General features: G+C 41.1%; 3 protein-coding genes across 4 annotated transcripts in view; 2 read left to right on the top strand and 1 right to left on the bottom strand.

Annotated features, from left to right (window-relative positions):
• The window catches only part of cul3b (cullin 3b), an 18,234-nt gene extending 2,963 nt beyond the window's left edge, over positions 1-15,271 (top strand). Inside the window, exons 3-16 of the mRNA XM_004075757.5 lie at positions 1,580-1,693; positions 1,810-1,970; positions 2,211-2,325; positions 2,412-2,640; positions 2,915-3,060; positions 5,690-5,866; positions 6,217-6,387; positions 7,766-7,873; positions 8,665-8,789; positions 9,493-9,589; positions 11,895-12,029; positions 12,650-12,836; positions 13,932-14,077; positions 14,209-15,271. Of these exons, the coding sequence (XP_004075805.1) occupies positions 1,580-1,693; positions 1,810-1,970; positions 2,211-2,325; positions 2,412-2,640; positions 2,915-3,060; positions 5,690-5,866; positions 6,217-6,387; positions 7,766-7,873; positions 8,665-8,789; positions 9,493-9,589; positions 11,895-12,029; positions 12,650-12,836; positions 13,932-14,077; positions 14,209-14,340 (2,043 nt within the window). The 3' untranslated portion in view covers positions 14,341-15,271. The remainder of the gene's footprint in view (positions 1-1,579; positions 1,694-1,809; positions 1,971-2,210; positions 2,326-2,411; positions 2,641-2,914; positions 3,061-5,689; positions 5,867-6,216; positions 6,388-7,765; positions 7,874-8,664; positions 8,790-9,492; positions 9,590-11,894; positions 12,030-12,649; positions 12,837-13,931; positions 14,078-14,208) is intronic.
• fam124b (family with sequence similarity 124B) lies at positions 15,269-23,641 on the top strand. Of its 2 annotated transcripts, none has more exons than XM_020708394.3 (7): positions 15,269-16,104; positions 17,618-17,649; positions 18,692-18,907; positions 18,997-19,386; positions 19,470-19,666; positions 20,687-20,759; positions 21,401-23,641. In XM_020708394.3, the coding sequence occupies exons 1-7, from the start codon at positions 16,037-16,039 to the stop codon at positions 21,928-21,930; spliced, it is 1,506 nt and encodes a 501-aa protein (XP_020564053.1). In that variant the 5' UTR covers positions 15,269-16,036; the 3' UTR covers positions 21,931-23,641. The 2 variants fall into 2 exon arrangements, with proteins under 2 accessions (XP_020564053.1, XP_004075808.1); XM_004075760.5 differs by having other exon boundaries at positions 20,612-20,759.
• The window catches only part of mmp28 (matrix metallopeptidase 28), a 22,078-nt gene continuing 20,644 nt past the window's right edge, over positions 23,624-25,057 (bottom strand). Inside the window, exon 8 of the mRNA XM_023961722.2 lies at positions 23,624-24,236. Within this exon, the coding sequence (XP_023817490.1) occupies positions 23,842-24,236 (395 nt within the window). The 3' untranslated portion in view covers positions 23,624-23,841. The remainder of the gene's footprint in view (positions 24,237-25,057) is intronic.

The raw sequence follows: 25,057 nt of genomic DNA, 5'->3' as shown, positions 1-25,057 counted from the left end.
ACTCCACATTGCTACAGAGAGACATCAAATGGTGTCTTAAGTGTTTCTGTATGAATTTACAGATTCAAGGAATTGTTTTATATTACAGTGATTAATACCTCAGTAAAGATCTTAGTTAAAGACCCACTGCAATCATCTTTGATCTATTTTCAGAGCGTTCCCAGTTGTCTTTTAATTAGGATTATCCTTTTTTTTAGCCAAAATACATTTAAAAACTGTTGTTTTCTTGGACATAGTTTCTGCAGAGCAGCAGGAGTTCGTTAGAAATTTGCCTCTGAGTTGTGAACTGCACTGTTAGTGTGGCATAAGCCTGACCTCCCTTCCCATCATCCTTTTTTTCACACTGTCCCGCTACCTTCCAGCCCCTTATGACCCCAAGCTAATATTACTGGTGCAACAAAATGGTGAGCAACATTGGAGCTATCCAGCCGTAGAGATTCCAGCTCAGACGAGGAAAACAAAGACGTACATGGATCTAGTCATCTACAAGTAGATGAATCAGAATGGAGAGCAGGGAGCTTGTGGCCCGGCAATTGGTGCACCTACATCACTTCTACAGGCTTTTTTCCAACGGCAATTTTTCATCTCCACCCGAATCGCGATTTTGATAAAGAAATACTCAGAAATGCAATTTTGAGTTTAATTTTCTTTATGTATCTCCATAGTGAGAAAAATACCACAAGAATATGTTAACAACCCAAAAAAACACTTTTCATTAGTGTGTCTTTAACAGATTTGATCTGAAAATGTGTTCTACAGTTCTTAAAAATATGCTATTAGCCACTTTTCCAATTACTCCTATCAATTTAAATAAACTTGGGGTGAGAGTTGTTTCCAAATTGTCTATCGTCTTCACTGCTTGTAGATACTAAGCTCTTCCTTGATGTGTGTATAAATGTTTTTTTGGAGTTTGTGGAGCTGAGACTGAAACCTTAGCAGCTTAATACAAGCACATTTTGAACTTGAGCGATAAGATGGTCTCATATTGAATTAATACAACTTTCAAGGATGTTAATATTAGTTTGAGTAAAGTTTAAATATGTTTTTGCTGTAAATGATCTTTGTTTTTTTAATGGACTGGCTCTGTTGACAGCTTGTTGCCATTCAGAATCCAAAAACTGTTTATTTTAAAGAAAATAAGAAAATAAACAAGCTGTATCGGCTCCAGTAATGACTGATCTCCTGATATATATAAGCTGGGGGGAGTTCAATTAGGTCACTGTTTGCCTTTTACCACAGTGAAGGAGGAAACTAGTGCATTTGTTGAGTTTCACCTATGTAACAGGATGAGTGGAGGCGACCAGTCATCTCTGCTCTGAAGCCAGAGAAAGAGAAGGTCAATGTGCCCTTAAGGATCCTGCTCAATTGAAGCACTAGGTTTGTTGTGCTGAGTCACTCAGCAGTCTGACTGTAGTTAAGCCACTTTAAAACCTGACCAGTAGAAAAAATGTCTTCTTAGAAATGACCAAAAACGGTCAGAGTGAAGCCTACAAGAAGTTGATTTGTTTTTTTCTTCTTCTTGATTTGTATCTTGACAGCAAAATAACAACACGCTCTTTAATTTCTCACTTTGTCAAAGGTGCGAGAAGATGTGCTGAACTCCCTAAACAATAACTTCCTTCAAACCTTAAATCAGGCTTGGAATGACCATCAGACAGCAATGGTGATGATCAGAGACATCCTGATGTATATGGTGAGTCTATTTAACTTTAGCTGGGCTCAGATGAAACGGTTCTGCTCTGAAGCTTAAACTTTTACCAAACTGTAATTGCACATAAATACCCCCCAGTGTTTGTGTTTTCCTCACAGGATCGTGTTTATGTACAGCAAAACAACGTAGAGAACGTTTACAACCTCGGGCTGATCATCTTTAGAGATCAGGTGGTTCGCTACGGCTGCATCAGAGATCATCTCCGACAGACGCTGCTTGACATGATTGCACGAGAGAGGAAGGGGGAGGTTGTGGACAGGTAGTACAAAATCATTACGCCTTTTCCAACAGCAGTTTTTCATCTGCTCCTGATTCACAACACAAAAATACTGGAATAGCAATTTTAATCCTAATCTCTCCTTCTATATGTCCGCCATCATCAGAAAAAGACCACAAGAACACGCTAAAAACACCATTTTCATTAGAGACAGTCTTTAAAAACGTATCTTCTTCCTCTTTGTCAGTTCTCTTTCAATATGTAGTCTGTTTCTGTCCTCAGAGGGGCCATCAGAAATGCATGCCAAATGTTGATGATCCTCGGCCTTGAAGGGAGATCTGTTTACGAAGAAGATTTTGAAGCACCCTTCTTGGAAATGTCTGCAGAGTTCTTCCAGGTTTGTCCGAAAACTTTTTATTTAATTCCTCAGTTATCTTCAAAGTGATGTGAAGAACATTAATACTATTCCTTGTCTTAATGCAGATGGAGAGCCAGAAGTTCCTAGCAGAAAACAGTGCCAGTGTGTACATAAAGAAAGTAGAAGCCAGAATCAATGAGGAGATTGAGCGGGTAATGCACTGCCTGGATAAATCCACAGAGGAGCCCATCGTCAAGGTGGTGGAACGTGAACTTATTTCTAAACATATGAAGACCATCGTAGAGATGGAGAACTCGGGCCTGGTTCACATGCTCAAAAACGGCAAAACAGATGGTAAGCAGCAGCCCACCTGTTGGGTGTTATTTATTCATTCATCCCATTTCCAGCTAAAGCTTTCCATGGAAAACAATGTAGAGGAAAGTTTCAAGTGCTTTGCTAATATTTGATTTCTCATTTATCCTTTGCAAAATACAGTTAATAAGGAAATGAAATGGGCTTGAGTTTTCTATGGTCTTTGATCAGATGTGCCTCCTCGTCAGCAGATGCTCACCCAGTCTCATTTTGTAGAAATTGATTGCCTCCTTTCATTTCACACGTTTGTCCACAGATTTGGCGTGCATGTACAAGCTGTTCAGCCGGGTTCCCAACGGGCTGAAGACCATGTGTGAGTGCATGAGCGCATACCTACGAGAGCAGGGGAAGGCGCTGGTGTCAGAGGAGGGAGAAGGGAAGAACCCTGTGGACTACATCCAGGTACAAACATCTCGTTGATCAGATCACATTACCCAAGAGGTTGATCATTAGGGCTGATCTATCACATAAATGTCATAACCTGATCATTGCAAAGTGGAAATGCAGTGTGGGCTGCACAGCTGTGTAGTGGTTCCTGCTCCTGCCTCATAGTATGAAGGCCCTGGTTTAAATCCCAGCTGTGTGGAGTTTGCATGATCTCCTTGTGTGTTGGTGTATTTTTTCCAGGAAACCCAGGTTCCTCCCACAGCCAAAAATCATGGTTCTTAGGTTAATTATCTCTAAATTATCCCTCAGTGTGGAAGTGAGTGGGATTATAACCTGTTCAGGGTGTACCCTGCTTCCACCCAACAGTAGCTGGGTAAACTCCAGCGACCACATGAACCCAAAAGGAATTTCACGTGTTTCAAAATTGGCATAGATAGGAAAGATCGATAGATGGAAATGTAGTCTGAAAAGTTGTAATAAACAAAGGTAGTAGGAACTTAATATTTCCTCTCTTTTTTTTTCTCTTTTTTTTTTTAGAATCTTTTTCCAAGCATGGCCTGACATTAAATATCTTAACACGTAGCTGTAGCTCATTTCATAACTCTGTCTGAAGGCAGACAGAATTTTTTTTAGCTTTTGCTTGTTGACTCTTTGTACCCTCTGTACTGGTGCTTGCACTGGTGATAAATAAGTTTGTTGCACTGGAATCTGTTGGTAGTGGCAAAACAATCACATGTAGATGGTGTGCAAATGTCTGTCAATGAGATATTGATCATGTCTAAACCACTTTTCATTTATTTGTTATATGAAATGAAATAAATAAATCTTAAATAGTATGTTTTTGTTCTTACTGTCTGGCTTGCAAGAGATGTCCAGGTTCACTCAGTACACCCTCGCTGTTTTGGTGGGGTGTCTGAATCCAATTCCAAAATCCAGTGCCCTTGAACTTTCTCTGAAGTTTTTGCCCGAAAAGTGTGCGTAAAAGCTCACTTGATTGCACTGTGGTCTATATTTGCCAACACGTTTCAATGATTTGAACTGCGTTAAAATCTGGGGCACTGGAAAATCTGGCAATATCTTATTTATAGTTGTTTAGGGATTAAGGAAGGAATGCAGCCAAAGTCGCCAAATTCACAACATTGATCCATCGTGTTAAATTCGGTCATTGTCCCAAAAGAAAAAACAAAATATATGAAACATATATATATATATATGTTTTGGACTGTTGTCATTATCTCATTGACTGTAAAGATGTACGGCAACTACAGGCAGCTGTCTGACACAGTGCTCCTCATGAAACGGTGTTTTTTTTTTTGTTTGTTTTTTCAACACTGGGAGTCAGCGTACAATACAAAAAAACGTAGTCTGGTGCCTGTCAGTCCAAACCAAACATTCATACAACTGAAGCTGCCCCTTTTTTAGGTAGAAACAATAATAAGAAAGGTCATAGTGTTGTTAGGGATTATTTAAACCTTTTTTTTTCTTTAAGTATTAAAAAAAAGAGATGTGACTGTGGTGGAGTGACCCAGGAGGCAGAGTAATCCAGAGCTTTGAACCGCCTGCAGAACAAGATCAATCTCTCCACTGTTTACATCTTGTATGCTTCAGGCTGAATGTTGTGCTGAGTCAGAACTTCCTCATAGCTAACCTAAGTGGTTTAGCGAATAATGTGTGAGAAAATGTAACATTTATGGTTATGGTTCAAATCCCGGTTGGGACCTTCCTGTGTGTAGTTTGCAGGTTCTCCTCTTGCATGCGTGGGTTTTCTGCTGGCCCTCTGGCTTCCTCCCACAGTCCAGCATACATTACAAATGACCCTCGTGTGTTCCCTGTCAGTCTAAAGCACATATCTGTATAACTGAAGCTGCCCCTTGTTAGGTAGAAGGCCCTTGGTTTGGGTTGATTAGTTGTCATCCATATTTTTTGTTGTATTAATTCATTGCTTTTTTCGCACAAGGCTCACTTTGACATAAAATAGTAGCGTAAAGTGCCTAACAGTGTTGTAAATGGCAGTTTCATATAAAAAGATTTCTATCGTCCAGAGAAAAAGCAGGGTCTTATTGCACTCTCCTATTGATTTATGGGAATTATTAGCAAGTTCAGCAGTATAGTTGATATTAGCAAACGAAAGGCTCTAATGTGTAACTTTGTTAGGAACCACTGATTACATTTTCATGCTGGTGTTTCTGGTGTTTTCATTGGACCCGACAAAGAGCAGAGAAGTCTGCGTCTCTAATAGGCAGGTTTAAAGCCATCTTTCCAACAGGACCATCATGTAACGGATATTTCTGTTGTGATTTAAAGAGAAGGCATTTTCTTCCTGAAAGACTTTGTGTTTCTAAAGCTCCTGCAAAAATATCTTTGCTCTCTTTGTCTGGTGTGAATATAGCTTTTTTTCAGCTGCACAAAAACAAGCAAAAGATTGAGCATTTTTGGAGTTGGTGGAGTGTACGTTTTATTATGCAGCTGAAGTGACAAAATGTTCTGAGTCAGAAGCTTAGTAGCAGCCAAACGCCTCACAAAAGCTTTGTTTCCCACACAGTTCAGTTATATTTGAATTAATTTAAACCCAGTTGATACCAGATTGGACTTTAATTAGGATTGCAGCTGTTTCATTCCCGGTCTTTCTCCCTCTTTGTTGCAGGGTTTGCTGGACCTAAAGTCCCGATTTGACCGTTTTCTCCAGGAGTCCTTCAATAACGACAGACTCTTCAAACAAACAATTGCAGGAGATTTTGAGTACTTCCTTAACCTTAACTCTCGATCCCCGGAGTACCTCTCACTCTTCATCGACGACAAACTCAAGAAGGGTGTGAAAGGGGTCAGTTTGTTTTTCTACAAAAAAACATGTCTGGACAAATAATTTTCAAATTCATTTTTCTAGTATGACTATTTTTATTTTGATGTTCACACAGAGATTTTACTGTAGGTTGTTTTTTGATGAATGGAAATGTCTATGTATATTTTTTAAATCTTCATGATGTAGTTGAGATTCAGTGATGTTTTTATACATGATTTTTTTCATTCAGAAAGAGAAATCTGCCAATATGTCATTTACTACGTGACACTTTTTATGGATACTCGAGACTAGCTTCAGCATTCTGTAACATGATTAGCTGCGTCTTTCATTTACTCAAAGGTTTGATGGTGATGTTTTTTGATCTTAATCAGCTTACAGAGCAGGAGGTGGAGTCCATACTGGACAAGGCGATGGTGCTCTTCCGCTTCATGCAGGAGAAGGACGTGTTTGAAAGGTACTACAAGCAGCATCTGGCACGACGGTTGCTCACCAACAAAAGCGTCTCTGATGATTCCGAAAAAAACATGATCTCAAAGTTAAAGGTAAGCAGGAGTCTGATGTTCTGTATTTCTGTCCATGGTTACATATTTTATTGTTCCAACTACACAACAGCTTATTTATTTGTTTATTTATTTATAAATGTGTAAAGATATTCGTAGTGTGTAGCTTTTGCCTCTCGGGTACATCAGTTGAGAATGGAGAGTGTAGGTTTGTAGTCAAATCAGTGAAAAGAACCAGACTTCCTATTATTAGTGTTTGGGACCTTAAATTGGACTAGATCCTTATTTCTTTGGTGGCTGAGGATTATCATCTATGTTCAACAAGACTGTTTGCTGCTTTTGTCACAGTAAAAAAATAACGTGTTAATGCTACGGTCACAAATACAACTGCCACTGTGCAGTTTTTTTATGTTTAATCGTTGCCGTGCTCATGAACGTAGACGGAAGCCGTCAGTCAGGCGAGGAAGATGCCATTACGAAATCGATGTGTAAATGTCTTCAGATGGCGGCCGCCAATATCAAGTGCCACCAGCTGCCCGGTAGCCCCGGGCTAAATAAAAAGCAAAAATGAAGGTCCAAGCAGTTCAACTGCAGTAAGAGTCTTCATCGAATGAAGAGCGTCAATACAGGATCAAAGCCGTCTCCCAATTCATATGCAGGGCTCACAGTGGCCAGAATTGCCACCCCCCGGCCCATCTCAACAACCCTCGTCTTGTGTCCGCACTGCTACCGTACAATCTCTAATAATCAGGAGGTGGCAGTGGGACAGCAGCACGGATTCAGGGGGGTGACTGGAGGGTGTCAGTCTGAAATGGGCCCATCATCAGACGGTTTTAAGGACCTTGGAGACCGCCATATCAGTCAATTATAGCGCTGCTGCCTTCCTGTCACCCACCTGTCACTAGACTGCGACTGAGCAAACTAAAATGATCCATGGGAAGAAAATCATTGCTATTAATTGTGGTCTCTCTTCAATAGGGACAATTGAACATGAAATTTTCACAGATACAAGAAAAACCATTTGTTGTTTTTAGTTATTGAATAAACAAATAAATGTTTAAGTCTTGACATCTTGTTCTCAGACGGTGACTATTATGTTCTGATTGCAGTTTGGATATTAAGTGCACACAATGCTAATTTTTTTTTTTACCAAGCTATTATAAATTTTTAATTTTGTGTTCAAACACACTTGAATTCATAATTGCAATATTTTGCAATTATTGATGCAATTAATCAAAGAAAATCGTGAGAAATCACGATTAATCAATTTAGAAACTTTTACTCAAAACTATCTTAAGAAAGAGGAAATTAGTTTTCATATTCAAAGCAATGCTTATCTGTAAACAGTGTTACTGTTACTTTTGTTGTTTTGCCACAAAGGTTTTTTGGTTTAATGTCATCTTACTCCCCACCTCTCCAGACTGAGTGTGGCTGTCAGTTCACCTCTAAACTGGAAGGAATGTTCCGGGACATGAGCATCTCCAACACCACCATGGATGAATTTAGACAACATCTACAGACAACAGGGGTGAGGAACACGCTACATACAACACTACAGACAATACACGTGAAACTGTAGACGGTGCACGCCACACTATGGACTGTACACGCCACACTGTGGACTGTACACGCCACACTGTGGACTGTACACGCCACACTTTGGACTGTACACGCCACACTGTGGACGGTACACGCCACACTGTGGACGGTACACGCCACACTGTGGACGGTCACGCCACACTGTGGACGGTACACACCACTCTATGGACGGTACACGCCACTTTACAGATGGTACACGCCACGCTACAATACACACCACGCTACAGGCACTACCCGTTCAACTGCAGATAATACACGCCACACTGGACAATACACGGCATGCTACTGACAAGACATGTCTGCTACAGAAAAAACACGAAAAAATACAAGGTACTACACACTCATTCGGTCTTTTCTTGCTGTTTTTCTGCACTTTGTAATCGACGGCTGGTTTGACAGGACTGCTGTGTATCTGAGTTACATGGAGCAGATAATTCTCCCAACTGTGTTTCTTCTATGTGCTTCTACTTGTCAGGGTGTTTTCTGTTGGCTTTTTGCCATTGGAAGTGAAGTCTTTCAATGCATCATCTTACTGTATTTGTAACTAAAAACAAGGGGGATTATGTCTGGAACGGTCAAAACATGAAATCTGCTTTTGTTAGAAGATGCATCAAGAAGTTTGAATGGGTTTCACAAATGCACCAAGTTTGTGTCAGGGTTCTGTCGTATGTCTGTAAACCCAGAAACCTGAACTGTATGTATTGATTCGTTTTAACTCAGGTGTCTCTTGGAGGAGTTGATCTCACTGTGAGAGTCTTGACCACAGGCTACTGGCCAACACAATCAGCAACACCCAAGTGCAATATTCCCCCATCGCCACGGCATGCATTCGAAGTCTTTAGAAGGTTTGCCATTAACTTCCAATTTTATTTTTATGTTTTTAAAACAACATTGTTAATGGATAGCGGTGCCATTAGGTCAGTTTTAACTTGAAGTGTAGCGGTAATAGTTTGTTTTGTGGTTTTAAGTAACGCTGAAACCCAGCGTTCACAATGAGAGGTGGATCAGCTAAGTGGAAAATCCTAAACTGAACATTGTGCTTTATGAATGTTTGCTGATTCAATATCTCAAGTGTTTGCATTTTAAATAGGATCAGGAGATCAACATTTCCTGATTTCAACTGAGTTCTGTTGTGGTCTACAGAATTCCTACAGGTTCTTGAAAACCTTAAAAACCAGAAGTTGTGTTTTTAAGGCTTGAAAGGTTGATTACATTTTAGAGAAACTTGATTGTTGATACCAAGTATAAGAACAAATAATTTGGCATAAAGTTTGATTTTTCCTTTAATTAATGTTTTCTGCTGGTTAATTTTATCTTTCTGATGTTACAGTCCAGTTTTGGTTGTTTTCAAGCTGGTGGCATCATTGTAATGTGTAAAAAATTAGCATAAAACTGTCCACAGCTCTACGGCGGAGCTGAACATTTCTTTCCTTCTTTCAGTGTATTCTCTGAAACCAAACTGATGCCCACCTATCCTTACAGTGAACTGTCCTCCATTGACTCTCCTCTCTGAGAGATGAACCTGACATGACTCTGCTCCGCTTTCAGGTTTTACCTTGGTAAGCACAGTGGGAGACAACTCACCCTGCAGCATCACATGGGTTCAGCAGATTTAAATGCCACCTTCTATGGTCCTATCAAGAAGGTAAATGCCTCCAGAGAAGCAGAAAAACTCTTTTTAACAGAAACTGCTGCTTTATGAGTGTTTTTGTTGACTCATTTCAGCTGTTTAAGTTTTCTGTTTATAAGTAGTATTTTTTCTTAAGAATGATCAATTTCTACAGTATGTAAACGTGAGGCTAAACCAGTGTTTTTCAACCTTTTTTGAGCCACGGCACAATTTAACCTCGACATAAATCCTGCGGCACACCAGCATCCAAAAATTAAATAAAAGGATAAACTCATAGTCTGTATTGATCTACAGCCCCTCTGCAATCTCACATGCATTTTTGTGATAATTGTGGCAGAAAAAGCTGGAAGCTGCAGCTGTTTTTCTAAAAGATGTAACAAAAGTTAAGTTAGAAGATTTAAAAACTGTTTGATGTGTGTTCGTTGTGGTTTCAAGATGTTTAACAAGAAAGACTCGTGCGCTGAGATGCTGTCACTTTAACCCAATGCATCATGGGAGATGTGTGAAAACTGCCGCAAAAGGGCAGACAGACTAGCGCAGGGGTCGGGAACCTTTTTGGCCAAGAGAGCCATAAAACGCCACATATTTTTAAATGTAATTTAAAAAGAGCCATACAATAATGTAGCGTCCCTTTCCCACACTGAGGCATGGAGACTTAACCTCTTTTAAGGTTCTTTATTCTGGTTACTGTAGACCACAACAAACGCCGTAAAATTAATTCAGCAACTCCTGAATCTCTCCTGTCGACACGAGATGAGAGCGCTTCTCCCAACTTTATATTCCCCTTCTCCCGCTACAGCCCTCCCATTTCCCTTATTCGGCCCATAGCTGAACCCCATTGGTCCAAACTACCTAACAACCGCCTGAGCGACAGAACTGAGAGCCAATCAGATCTCTGCTTGATGCGTTTCATGAACTCCAGAACTTTTAACGCGGCCCAACAGCCACCCAGTTAAACTCAGACCGCAACGATATGTTTGAAACTAAATATACAAGTGAATGTGTGCATTTGATGTAATTTCAACATTTTTAAAGTACAATAAGTCTGTGGATTCTTTTTAATAACATTGTTATGCTATTGCTAATAAATGATGAGTATTTCTCGTGGTAGTTTTGCTGATGGTCTAGTCTGGTTGATACGTGGTGAGTTTCTGCTTCATGCAGGCGTTGAGACTTTAAACGTGATCTTAGGTCTGAATGTTCTGTAGATGTGAGGCAGACGCTCACATGCAGACGTGGAGACAAACACACACTCACACACTGCAGTGAGTGACGGGCAGCGGGTTTTACGTTTTTACAATCCCTGTGCGATTCACCTGCTGCCGGTCCCCACAACACCTCAGCCCCACCCTCTGCTTTCTCCCTCACACATCCCGTCCCCTCAACTGCGCGCTCTTTCTCAGAGACGGGAGCGCGCAGTTTTAGGCACGGCAATTCACAGGTTTCAGGCTGGTACAAACTCTGTGAAATTATAGATAATAGTAAACTGATCATGCTGGCGCAGATTTTTCTCTCTAAGCACCGCTACTACTGCGCGCCTCTGGCATCGCATCGCGCCCGAGAAGGACTGGACTAATGATAAAAAAAAGCATAATTAAAGATTTGTCTGCGAGCCACATGTGACCATCAAAAGAGCCATATATGGCTCGCGAGCCATAGGTTCCCGACCCCTGGACTAGCGTCTCTGAGCTTCATTGTTTTGTTCACATGTTCCACGGTCTGACACCGGATTCTGTGGAAAGCAACACCGCTAAAGATGAGCTTTAGCTGGTATTTTTGTTGGGACTGAGAGACTTTATGAGCTAAATCGTAACAAGAAAGTGAAGACAGGAACCACTCCTGATTGGTCAGACTGATGACGTGTGATTGAGCCTCCAAGAATATTTGGTGGAGAAAGGGGCGGGACTTTTCCTAAAATACCTGAAGCTACGGCTAAATCGCGGTACCGTCATTCTTATCAAAATGTCTTTATTGGAACCAAATAAACACAGAGAAAAAAGTCTTTCACGACCTTTCATATTCCTAACTACTCAGTGTTTTATCAGGGCCTGTTTGGATGAACAAAGAGCTGATATCCTGGAGATGGGAAATGTTTTTAGATCAGTTAATGAGGGCAATTTCCCACGGCACACCTGACCATCTCCTACGGCACACTGTTTGAAAAACACTGGGCTAAACCAATTATGTCCAACAATATGAGGGATTTACATCTTCTTTTAGCAACATCATTTTCTTTTCATTGATAATACTAAATAAAATAGTTGCTTGGATCTACTTTTGTGGAAACGAGTCAGAGTAAATGTGCTTTTGTTTCCAACAGGAGGACGGGTCGGAAGTTGTAGTTGGGGGAGCCCAGGTGACGGGCTCTAACACCAGAAAGCACATCCTGCAGGTGTCAACCTTTCAGATGACCATCCTCATGCTGTTCAACAACAGGGAGAAGTCCACCTTTGAGGTAAACCGCTGAAGGAGTGCCGTCAAAGTGGAAAAAGCAGCCAAACTCTGCTTTGAGACAAAACTGTAAAATATTCAAGTGTTGCATAACGACGTATCCGTTTAAAATGTTGGTACAGGAAATGAGAATGTTGTGTTCATGAACCATTTTCATCTAAATGTGTGTTTTTGTGGTTTAAAGGCTGGAATGTTTTTATTTTTGTCATAAGATGTCAATAAAAATGAGATCGGTGTTCCCTGTAAATGTCACTAAAGGCCACAGGTCATTTCATCTTAGTAGAAATGACTTTTATGTCTTTCAATCTTTGTTTTGGAATCTTTTCCCAAATGGGTTTCCATCTTCTACATCAGTGGTCTCCAACCTTTTTCAGGCCACTGACAGGTCCAACGTCAGACAAGAATTTCTCAGGCTGGCCTGTACGAGCCTAAAATACTTTGTATTTTGGTCCTATTTCACAAAAGCAAATATAAACTCTTATCTTAAAGCACAGCTGAGTGTTACTTTCTTTAATACTGTCCTGTTTTCTCAGCATTTCCTGTTTCCCATGATTCCACCTGTGTGCGGAGAACTCCTGAGGAGCGTTGTTTTCTAACAGCAGGCTTGTCCTCCTCACTTTTTAGGAGATCCAGCAGGAGACGGACATCCCAGAGAGGGAGCTGGTGCGAGCGCTGCAGTCTCTGGCCTGTGGAAAACCCACCCAGAGAGTCCTCACCAAGGAGCCCAAATCCAAGGAAATTGAAAACGGACACGTTTTTACCGTCAATGACCAGTTTACATCTAAACTTCACCGCGTAAAAATCCAGACAGGTGTGCTAAATCTTCATGGTTATGTGGGTTTTACAGGTGGACCACACAGAAGGAGTTTAAAAGATTTCGCCTCTTCTTACTTTCCATTTATGCTTTGAAATATGTTGGCTCTACACTTTATTAACCTTTTAACACCATAGCTTTAGCTTCAGTGTTGAAGTTCTTTGAATTACCCTAACTCTTACCGTAAATAACGTCATTCCAGCGGATTGGGAAGCGGAGACAAGCAGCCGATATGCAACAGTTTACAGTAAAGGTTTATGCAGTCAGCGTACATCAGCTCTCTCTGACACAAAGAAAAGCAGCTTTATGCCGTAAAGTGCTGCATGCCGGCTCAAAGCTTCAGAAGGTGTCAGAATTCTGTTGATGGTGTAAATGGTTGACGAGTTTCTGTAGTTTGAGAGCGTGTTATTTCTTCTAACCAGCAATCACACGGCTCTATACGTGACGCATGTTTACATTTCAGCTCCACGTTACCGAACAGCAAGGCAGAAATACTTTGATCTCACACGTGGGAAATTTGTTTACCGTAGCAGTAAAAGAATAGGAGACAAAAGAGAAAATAGATTAAAAAAAGAAAAAGTAACATGAATGTAAACAAATAAGGCCGTATCATTTAAAGAGCTTTTTATAAGCAGTACCAGCAAAGATGTGCAAAAATGTGCAAAAGTTATCTGCTACCGTGTGAATTATTGTACAGTGTTATTGTGTTGGGTAGGAAGGATTTCTGGTATCAGGCCGTTTTGGAGCGGAGCTGTCTGAGCCTCCTAGAGACGGAGCTCCGCTGTTTGTCCAGATGGTATTTTCACTAACTGGCCTGTAGAAGGCCTTCATTTGCTTTTGGTTTTTTTCCTTAGCCTTCAGTTTTTTTAAACTTGAAGATTAAGTTGATCTTAATCCTCAAATGTAGTGAAGAGAATCCAGAAGTTTCCCGAAATAAAACTCCCTTCAGGTCAGAATTTAAATAAACAGGGAAAAAAATGTAGGTTGTGTTTTTACCATAGGCTGGTTGGGGACCACTGCTTTAACAATCATATTTCAGTTTTTGTATTTAATCGTTTTTAATATGCATACACGTCTTCTTCCGTCCTCTAGTGGTTGCTAAACAGGGAGAGTCGGACCCGGAAAGGAAGGAGACCCGGCAGAAAGTGGACGATGACAGAAAGCATGAGATTGAAGCCGCCATTGTTCGCATCATGAAGTCCAGAAAGAAGATGCAGCACAATGTGCTTGTAGCAGAGGTCAGTTGGTTCACACATTTGCTCTGAGGTGTTACTTTCTGTTGTTGTTTTCTGCTCTTTGGTGACAGTCCTTCTTAAAGACTGGCTTTTACGCGTCATGTCCCTCATTGGTGCTTGTTCTGTCTTCTCAGGTCACACAGCAGCTGCGAGCGCGGTTTCTTCCTAGTCCTGTTGTCATCAAGAAGCGCATTGAAGGACTCATTGAGAGGGAATACTTGGCGAGAACACCAGAGGACCGCAAAGTGTACACTTACGTAGCATAACGAGTGATGAAAGCAGAGCCCGCTCTGTGGTCTGGACTGCTTCTTGTTTAAGTCGAGTCGGACTTGCTTTCGTCGTTGATTCTGGGAAACACTGGGAAGCTTCAAAAACGTCCTCCACACAAACCTGTGAAGAATAATTCTGCAAAAGATGGTGACATTTTCTAGAGTTATTAGACTTCTTCTGAGTAAAGTGAGAGGAGTGGGATGTAGTTTTGTATAAAAAAAAAAAAAAAAAAAAGATTTTTGTGGCCTTTGGAGGAAACTGGCTGAGTCTTTGGGCAGTCACTGGACTCGTGACGCCATGGAGATCTGAAAAACATCGGGACTCCCCCTCTGTTTTAAATGTGGACGTTCATGTGTTATGTTTGTATTTTGTGACACAATAATAGTTGTACAGATCGGCGCGTCTCAGCCTTTTCCTCAAAGAGGATTTTTAGACTTCAAGAGAAAGATGAGGTGTTCCCTGATACAGACCTGGTTTACAGCAGCAGCCAAACAATGTTTGTTTAACGGAACATTTAAAAGCTTCACGTCAGCTGCAAGTTTATGTCTTTAGGGGGCGACACTCGTCCTTCAGCACAGCACAGACTAAAACAGAAAAAAGTCTGACCAGGTCTGTACCAGCAGCCAAAAAAACCAACAGCTTCACAGCATGCCTTCATGAATAAATGGGTCAATCACAGATACAAGACACAACTCCATAGATGTTTGGTCTTCAATGATGCAGCATAATCAGACAAATTGATCCTTCAATATTCTGTTCCTAGCACTGCAGGTTTCATAGATTTCCCTTTTCCACTGCATTCTGAACAGGTGGAGGCAGCAGAGTGCCACGCTTTAATATGTACAAATTGTAAAATAATTGTACGCGTTGCGAAGGTGGATTGTACAGGGCCTTGATTTCATCATATTAAATGTAGAAAGAAAAATATATTATTCCTGGTTTTCTATCCTTTTCAAGAGAAGCTCAACCAAAAAAAACTTTTTTTTCAAAAAATCTCCCATGTTTATATTTAGAGTACCATAACTTTATTTAACACCTTTTAAAATATTGTTTACACTCTATAGTGACTGCCCGCATATAAAAAATTGTAAAAAAATAAAAATTTTAATGCGTTTAGTCAAAGAATGAAGCCCTGTTTCAACTAAAGATATAAGGAAAAAGTTGTTAAACCAAAATAAATGATTTTGGGATTTTAATTTGAAATGTTTCACCCTTTACAAATACAAATGGATATTTAAGCATGCATTATTATGGAATACATCAGTTTGGAAGGAGAAGTTCAGGATCTGTAGTGGAAAAACACCAACAGATCAGCTGTCATATCTGAAACCCTCGTTCATTTAGTTTTTACAGATCCAGCAGAGACTAATGCGCTTATCCAGGTCTTAATAATGTGTTTCTGTTGGGGGTTAGACACCTCCTCCCTTCGCCTCCGTCTGCTCCTCCTTTGTCCTCACGTTAGACTGCTACCATCTGCTCTGTTGTTGTTGAAAGCCTTAACACTTGTGCTGCCTCCTTTCACTCCGCACGAGCGTTTGTTCTGCGGACGCTCGGCTTCGTCTTTTTCAAAGACGGCGGCGTGACGTCAGCGTCCAAGGCTGTGGAAACCAACCCGGACAGGATGCTCCGCGGTGTGAACCCCGCAACCTCCGCCCGCAGCGCGGCCCTGCACGCGAAGCTCTCCACCGGGTCATGAGAGGAGCCGCAGTGTTCGGTAGATGCGACAATGAAAAACCGGACTCCGGAGCAGAAACTGCCGAGTGAGTCCGCCGTGGTTTCCGCTTTAGCGTCAGGCTAACGCTAGCTGAGTAGCTCTCAACTTTTGTTTTCAAAACACAATGGGGTCGATTTTCTATTGAAAATCCGTCACGTTTAACTCCAGCAGCAGCATCTAAGTACTAAACCTGTTGGTAAAATGTCCCTATTGAGGTTCTTTTCATTCTGTATTCTCGTAAATTAACTTTTTTTTCTCCACCTCATGGGAGCTAACATATAAAGGGTTGTCATGGTGACCACAGCAATACGGCAGGTTTCTAAGACAACCACCGCAAGATGGAGACAAATGTTAGTGGAAAATCCAGCGTTTCTCTAAGGAGAATTGGTTCTGAACGGGAAAACAAAAAAAAATCAATTCAGTTCAATTCAATTATACTTTTTAATCTCACAAGGGAAAGTAAAGAAAATAATCACAAGATCAGGAGGAAAAAGTCGACATTTTACGAGAATTAAGTAAAATTATGAGAAAGCAAAAATATTACGATCAAATTCGTAAAATGTTGTTTTGCCTTCTGCCAAGAGTTTTTTGTTTGTTTGTTTGTTTTTTTACGCCGGATGCCCTTCCTGACACAACCATGTAATCTTACAAGGTTACAATTATGGTTCAAAAAACTCAAACTATTAGAAAAAAGTAATAAAATTATGAAAAAGTCAACATTTTATGAAAATGAAGTAAAAAAAACATGATTAAAAGAACAATTATATGAAAAAGTCAAAATGTACAAGAATAAATTCATACAACTATAGAAAAAAGAAAACATTTTTTTCATATTGTAAGTAAAAGTCAAAATTTTATGATTTTTATATCTTAGTCTCATAAGATGTTGACTTTTCTTAACAACTTATTTTATTTCTCATATTTATTTATCTATTTTTCTTTTATGGCGGCCCCAACATAATATTTTCTGGGTTTGTGGTTCTAAAAATGCCTTTTTTTTACCCAGGGATTAAATTTCCATTATAAAAGACTGATACATAAAAAACTAGATTTTTAACACATTTTACACACATAGGTCAAAAATAATTTGCTGCATTTACTAATTTGTGTATTTAGTGAAAATTTTCTATTTATTAATCCTTTCGGCTTTCCCGTCATATGTCATGTGTCCTTCGTTTTTTTGTCTTTGTTTTTCATTTTTGTCTCTAAAGAGGTCTACCCTTCTGTCTCTAAAATAGGATTTAATGCAAAAATTCAAATTATTATGTATAAATTGCACACTGTTTATAGTGTTCTCTCCCTTTAAAAACTGTCACTTTTGTTACTTTATTCTGCCAACCCTTTTTACAATATATGACTAATTGTGATGTTTTACTGCAGTTTTAAACCCCCAAAGGCTCCAGTGTTTCTAAAAAACAGTTTGAATTGTCTCTAGGGACAAACAGTTAGGGGTTTCTGGACTAAAAGATACATTTCAAGACTGGAAACAGGAAGAAAAGCTAGAAAACCTGCATTTCAGGTGAAGGAATAATTTGATGCCGTTTTTGTGTCTCTTTCAGATCTGATTCCAGCAGGATGTCCCTGTCTGTCTGTAAGTACTCCACTGTCTGGACTCGGCTTTTAGAAGATTGAATGGTGAACAGGAGGCAGAAGCTACGGTGTCATAGTTCCTCAACAAGTCAAAAAACAACAAAACCCTTCGTCATCCAGATGCCTAATAGTTGAATGATCTCCAAAGTTCTCTGATGTCTGCAGTAGCATCACCTCAGACTCTCCTGCTTGATGACTTAAACTCTCTACTAACACTTAAACAGATGTTACAGATGAACAACGGTGACCAACGTAAAAACAAATTACCGGTATTAAACATGCATTAAATCAAATCAGGTCAGACTGTTGAAGCTGCAAGAAAACCTAGGAAGCTTCAAAATGCTACTTGGTTTTCTATCTTTTACCCCTTTAAAACCATTCTTCTCATATTTGATTCACACCTTACTGAGACACCTGTCTCATTACAACGGTCCACATTTTCCGCAAAAACCCACCCTGCATAACTTGATGCATGTTTTTTGCCCTCTAGTGGATTATCACTCCACAGAGTGATGAGGCAGTGAGAAACACTTGTCTGCTGAAGCGTTTCCAACATCAACTGAAAGGTTAAGCTGCAGTGACCCTACTGCTGTGAGGAGAAACGCCACTGATCATTTTCCAGGATGGAAAACCCGACAGAGATGCAGCTCTGCACTGATGGGCACTTTTCTCATGTCTACTGTGAGCAGTGGAAAGAGCATCTTTGCTTGGAAAAGGACAGAAACTTATTTTGCATTTACCAAAAAGTACACAGTCACTTTTTGCACCATTAACAAACATTGTGGCCAAACCTTACCAAAAAGTATCATATTTGATTTTATCTATATTACATATAAATATAACATTGTTTCGTCAATGTTTTGATGTTTTGGGCTTTACAGGAACAAATATTTATTTTGGACGTGATAGAAAAGTTGTAGCTAAAAGGAACCTAATGACTTTATAACTTTTTTTTTTTTTACCGGATGGAGAACATGAACTGCAGACATTGGTTTTTAGCCTCCTGTTATTAATTGCACTTTTTTTTGTCTGTTTTTTCTCAGCTGAGCCCCTGGCTGGGCGGGTCAGGTCGCCATGGCAGCGGCGGCAGCAGCTCCTGCTGATGAATGTGCATCTTCTGGCCAACCCTGGAGACTCCCTGCTGTTGCAGCATTCTCTGGACCGCCTGCTGCGCTGGCTGTGCCCGAGCCTCCGCATCTTCCACGTTTCCGAGAGGGCCTCCCCTTTCAGAAGCTTCACGCCTCCAAGTCCGGTGGCAGGTGAGAAGCTCCACGTGTTTGTCGCTCCAGAGCGCATTGGAGAACTGTACCTGCAGGGCTGACAGAAGATTTCCCCGAATGAATTCCAGGCTACCCCTCTTTGGCCATCACTTTCTTCCTGCACGAAGCCTACGGAGAGGAGCGGATTCTCAAGGTGCTGGACATCTTCCAGCGGCCGCCGTGGCAGTACCACCACACGGAGAGCTGCAGTGGCAGAACCGGAGGGATCCACGTCGGCGGCTCTGCCTCCACCGGCCTTCTGCGGCCCTACTTGCTGCCCAGCAGAGACTTCTACAGTCTGGGCGGGGGGATGCCTGTGTGGGGCGTGCGACCCGTCCACTGCGGCGGGGAAATAGTGCGAGTGACTCTGTACAGTTGCCACGGTAACTATGACGATGCTGTGCGGCTCTACGAGACGGTCCTGCAGCGCCGGGCAGAGGAGCAGAAGGCCGGCTTCTGCTGGTTCACCCTCCACACAGGTGAGCATCTCTGCACCGCTGCGTTCATCCCTGCATAGACGCGCTCCTCCATGACGGCGGGCTGCTCTCTTCCTGCCGGACAGAGCCCGGCCTCACCCTGCAGCTGGCACTGAAGCAGTTATCCCCGGGGGTTCGGGTGGAGCCGTGTGACTCTGCTGTTCTGCAGTTTAGCGTGGAAGAAATTGGCCAGCTGGTTCCGTTGTTGCCAAATCCCTGCACCCCCATCAGTCAGACGCGCTGGCAGACAGAAGACCTGGACGGCAACAAGATGCTCTTCCAGGTAAAACGCCATTTCCCATCCTTCAGCTCCATCCTGTCGTGAAGATTGTGGTCATCCTCGCACTTTTAAACATGAGTGTGAAGGGTCACAATTGGTCAATGGACAAGGATGGAATTTCTTGTAAGATCTTTTAATATAATTTGTGTGTGTTTGTAAAGGAAGATAAAAAAGTACAAAACAGAATAGTTGCAAAGCTAAAGTAATTTGGGCCCAACTGAAAAAATAACTAAATGAAACTAAACAAGAGGCACTGAACCTGACCAGACCTCACCACTGCACTGACACACTGGGGAAGCTTTATAGACAGGGACAAACCATACTGGACACATGATGGAGGGGAAAACTAAGTAATCAAACATTCCAACTAATTAATCTGATTACAAAACAGGAAAACAGAAACCAAACAAAATTCATATAATACAAAAATAGTCTTCAACACAAAGTGTACTAAATGATTTCCTTTAATTAAACAAAAATAAAGTCCATGAGGAGAGTTGGTAATCCCTGCAGTTCCCCAGTGGAATGTCCCAATCTCCTCTGATTACTACGGAGCCTCTCACCTGGGATGGAAATTCAGAATACAAACACAAGTGAATAAACTATTTTTTCTCACTTAAAACAAATTAATCAAATGTGTGCACCCATTGTTAATTTATTTGAAGTAAAAAAAAGTAAAAATGAATGTTTTAATTTAAAGAAATACTAACACCTATATGGTGGTTTGAGGTTCAACCACCACAATGAGCCATGAGAAAAGTGATGAACACTAAAGTCAATCCAATGTTACCTACTTTAAAGTAGATTGATTTAATGCTGAGTCATGCTTAAAAAGTGGAGGTTAGAGGGACAATGGATCTGGTGGAGATCTGAAATCATGAGAACATTCATCACTTAGGAATCTGCATTGAAACACAGTTAAATGAACCGTGTCCACCTGTGCTGCAGGTAAAAGCTCCAGCCCGGCCTGAGCAGCCTCTCACCTGTGCTTTTCCTCTTACGTTAACCCACGTGGCCCCCCAGGGCCCCAAGCTGAGGAGTTTGACTCAGGGCAGCAGCCGCTCAGCTCCCTTCTGCTGGCAAACCCACCGGCAAGGTAAGCTCCTCCTGAACTGGATGAATCCAAGTGTTTTCCTTAAACTTGCTGGAGAGTTTTTTATAACTTTATTCATTTTCCTTCTAGAATCTGAATTTCATGTAAGAAATATTTTAGTATTAAGAGACCACTCAGTCCAAACTTACCCCCAACATTCAAATCAAAGCAAACTCAATGCACCAAATGTTGCAGTCCCTCTAGTGACCACTAGAGGCTGATTTCAAGAGGCTTCACACTGAAACCCCGCCTTATGTCAAATTTCTTTTTACACTCACTTTTTTTTAATCAGCTGTTTACATTTAACACTGACTGGCAGGTGGGTGGAGTCAACAACACATCTACATCACTTTGTCCCGCCCATTTTCAGCACTTTGCTGATATGGGTGGAGTCAAAACGCCCTGAACGCTTCAGTCTTCATTTTCATCATTCAGAATATTTTGGAGGGCATCAGGTTACAGTGAATGTCTATGCTGCTGAACTGGACATCAGACGGGATTATGGGAGTTGTTGTCGTTGTGGATCTCATTTAAAGCACCAGAACATGTGTGAAAAACAGCCAGACACCTTCAGCAGAGCCGCTTTGACTCATCCGCTGTTCCTAAAGTGGGTTTGAGTGACGGTGCTGGTTCTTCGTTGGCAGGACAGCGGCCCCGCAGTGACCCCGCCCCGGAGAAGCTCTGTGGAGGAGCAGGAAGTCTGGGAATGGGGAGCTGCTGCAGCACACCTCCCGGGAGCTCCTGTTACTCCTCTCAGCGCAGCAGCCCATCTCAGCTCTCAACCTCCCTCCTTCCTACGGACTCTCCTCCGGGCACCTCCATCACCTGTTCTCTCCCCCACCTCCCACCGGAGGAGGAGGATGATGAGGAGTCAGAGACGAATGTTGACACAGGAGTTGCAGTTTCTCCCTGCTCCGACTCCGCAGTCGTAGGAGTTCCTCGCTCCTCCTCGGTGGACCTCCTGATGAGCGTCCTCCCTGACGGACCTTCAGTTGCTGTGGTTAAGGAGCGGAAACAGACGCCCCAGCCGAGGCCACGTGGGCTGTGGGTCTCCACAGACCCGCTCTTGGAGAACAGCGCGGGGTCAGAACAGAACCGCTTTGTCCAGAACAAGACTGAGCAGTTCTCTGCAGGAACACGCAGTGAAGATCCAGCTGACGAGTTCTTCATCTGAGTCTGAGTTTGGCTCCGACGGATTTCTGCTAAAAGAACATGCCTTGCTCAATGGTAACCTTATTGAAATGGAGGAACTCACTGTTGGAATGTAAAACAGTGATTCATGATAAACATTCCAAACATTGTTTTTGCTCTCTAATGTAAAAAAAAAGAAAGAAAACCTGGAAAAAAGGCTGGATTTCCAAAATCTGAGGGAACCGTTCCAAACCCCCAACCTTAAAAGATAATCCTGAAGCTGAGCTAAAAGTAAAACGCCTCAATCCTGGGAAAATATGTTAATTAATGTTTTCTTTGAAATGCCACGTTTGTTCCAACAGCCAGACGATTGGAGATGAATGATGGGAGCAACATAAGAGGTGAACATTTTACATTTAGACTTGACAGTGACTTTGGCAGCTGCTTGTCTATAATCCAGATTAGGATTATGAGGAAGAGTTGTGTACAAACGTGGCACAAACAGCCCTTGTGCTATCCTAGGCACTTTACCATTGGGAGTTGGGTCATCTAGACCCACTAGACAGTGCTCTGAACCTTTTTTCTTCAATGATTTGTGATCTTCACTGGTGTCCATGGATTACATGAAATCTTTCCACCTTTATCCACCTTTGTCATGGTAGGAAGAACACGTCACTGTAAGGGTGGGGTCATCTAACATAGCACAAGGGTTAGATCAAAAGGTCTTTTGCTTCAGAGCGGTGACACTTCAGGATCCTGAAGATGCATTTGACAGAAATCTAAAACCACGGACAATCTGGCCAAATTAGGATTTTCATCCTTTATGTTTTAAAGTAAAATTCCAACAGAAACATTTCTCTTTCATCCTGACAGAAAATAGGATCTCACCATCAAAAGTGCTTCACGCTCTGATCATACGAAACCTCTAGATAAACAGCAGATCTGATCAAAGTTGAAACTTATTTGATTTATTGTAAATTTAGATCATAAATTTACCATCAAAATGAAAAACAGAAATATTTAGATTCTTTTTTTGTGCTTGTATTGGATGCTTTCGATGTTTGGTTGGCAGGTGAGTGTCTCAACAAAGCATTTACTTTTACTTTGTCACAAATAAATAAAACTCAATGACTTTAAGCGCTGAAATTGTGGATCCATGTGGATTTTTCATGATTGCATGACATTCTGGACTCTCCATTCTTCTCTGGAGTGTTTTGCATTAATGCAAATTACTTGAATAGTGGCAGCGTTGCCTTCAGGGGTTCAAACCTGTATTTTAGTTTGTAAATCAGACGACTTAACCCTTGTGCAATCTTAAATGACCCCACCCCCCTTACATTGACGTGTTCTCCCTCCCTACCATGACAAAGGTGGATAAAGGTGGAAAGATTTCATGTAATCCATGGACACCAGTGAAGATCACAAATCATTGAAGAAAAAAGGTTCAGAGCACTGTCTAGTGGGTCTAGATGACCCAACTCCCAACGTTAAAGTGCCTAGAATAGCACAAGGGTTAAAAAGAAACTTCTGTCAGTTTGAGCTAAACACTGTTTCTGTGTTTGCTACATGTTTTTCCAAGACTATATCAAAGATTATATGAAAATAATAAAATCTCAATTGGCATTCAAGGTTTTTAGATGTAAGAAATGAAAAAAATGCAATGATTGTACAGATCATAAGGATCAATATTTCAGAACAGAAAGTAATTCCTGTAACGGGAAATAAAACACGAGCTGTGCTGTAAAAAAAAGAAAGCTCCAAATGATTTTCTTTGGTTACATCAACAGCACCAGAGCATTAATGAGGCTGTAATTACACATAAACATCAACGTACTACATCCATTCAACAGCATAAATAGTGTAAGTGCTTCAACATTTTCCAATAAAGTCTACACCTAGATAAACTGCAGGTTCACACAAATTGCACTTTGATTTGACCAGCTCCCTCTAGTGGTCAAAGGATGTTATTGCTCTGAGGAATGTTGGAGCAGCCAGTCCAGCTCAGATCTTCGGCCCACTGCCCGTCTCTGGTCACCTGAAGCTTCCCTGGGTCAAACCTCCAGAACTGCCTGTCTTTAAACAGGTAAAGGCGCCCGTCAGGCCGGGTCAGAGCCCCATTGGTCCCCGGCGGCACGCCGGTCCAATCGGTGAGTCTGCGGGGGTAGTAGGGCTCCTGGCGAAGAAGTTTGAGGTTGAAGACAAAGTAGCGAGAGCGCTTGAAGAGCACCATGTGGCCCAGAGGAGCGTAATAGAAGGCGCAGTCTGGGTGGCGGGGCAGACCCAGGTCACTACTCATCCTGGGGAAGGTGGGGTCCAAAACGCTCCCTGTAAATCGCCACGTCCTCCTCCCTGCACGCCACAATAAACTCATTTTAGATTTCAGAATGAACCTAAAGGAACTTCTTAGCTACAATGTTTCACCTCAGATAAAAAAATACAGTTTTAAAATCAAATTTTGGTCATAAAAAATATGAAATGTAATCTACCGCCTAAATGTCACAGAAGAATAGGTAAAAAATAAGAGGTTTTATCTTCAGATTTTCCTGAATACATTTTAGAAGATAACATGATAACATTGAAGATAACATGTATGACAATCCCTAGTATTATATCCTATTTTGAAATTGGATTAGGCTACAATTCTAATTTTATTTTTTTTCTTGTATTTTATTATTTTCTTCTTTTTTATTTCTATTCTATTCTTTAGAATATGTCATCTTTTGAAGTACTAATATAAATAATAGTAATAATTTCACCCTTCTTTATTCTTCCTAGACACGTGATACGCTATCGTCCAATCAGAAAGCGAGAAGCAAAAGCTAAAATAAAATCAAGTTAAATTCTCTTTCCGACTTTAACATGAACTATAAATCCCATTTTAACGCTCCTCTGTGTACATTTTTTTGCTGTAATTTGTTAACTGAACTCAGTCTGTGTGGTTAAAATCTAAAGCTTTTATGACGAAAACGCAACAACCTGATGTTTTACAGCGCCCTCTAGCGTCGAAAGGTAGAAACTTCTGACTTTATGGAAAAACTGATTCTGGAATTGAACTTGTTCATTTACTAAACCATAAGGTACAAAATAATTCTAGTGAACTCCAAAAATAAAACAACGTGTGGAATCATGTTATACTATTAACTAGTAAAATAGCAAATTGTACACAAAAT

The sequence above is a fragment of the Oryzias latipes genome, chromosome 13 (genome assembly GCF_053564925.1).
Source record: "Oryzias latipes strain Hd-rR chromosome 13, Olatipes_Hd-rR_3.1".
NCBI lineage: Eukaryota > Metazoa > Chordata > Actinopteri > Beloniformes > Adrianichthyidae > Oryzias > Oryzias latipes.
This window is presented reverse-complemented; position numbering and strand designations above follow the sequence as displayed.

Bases quoted from the DNA above. Each gene is read 5' to 3' on its own strand.
- fam124b (XM_004075760.5), top strand. From the start codon at position 16,037: ATGAGAGGAGCCGCAGTGTTCGGTAGATGCGACAATGAAAAACCGGAC. The intron at 17,650-18,691 runs GTAAGTACTCCA...GTTTTTTCTCAG, and splicing joins CAGGATGTCCCTGTCTGTCT to CTGAGCCCCTGGCTGGGCGG. The intron at 19,387-19,469 runs GTGAGCATCTCT...CCTGCCGGACAG, and splicing joins CTGGTTCACCCTCCACACAG to AGCCCGGCCTCACCCTGCAG.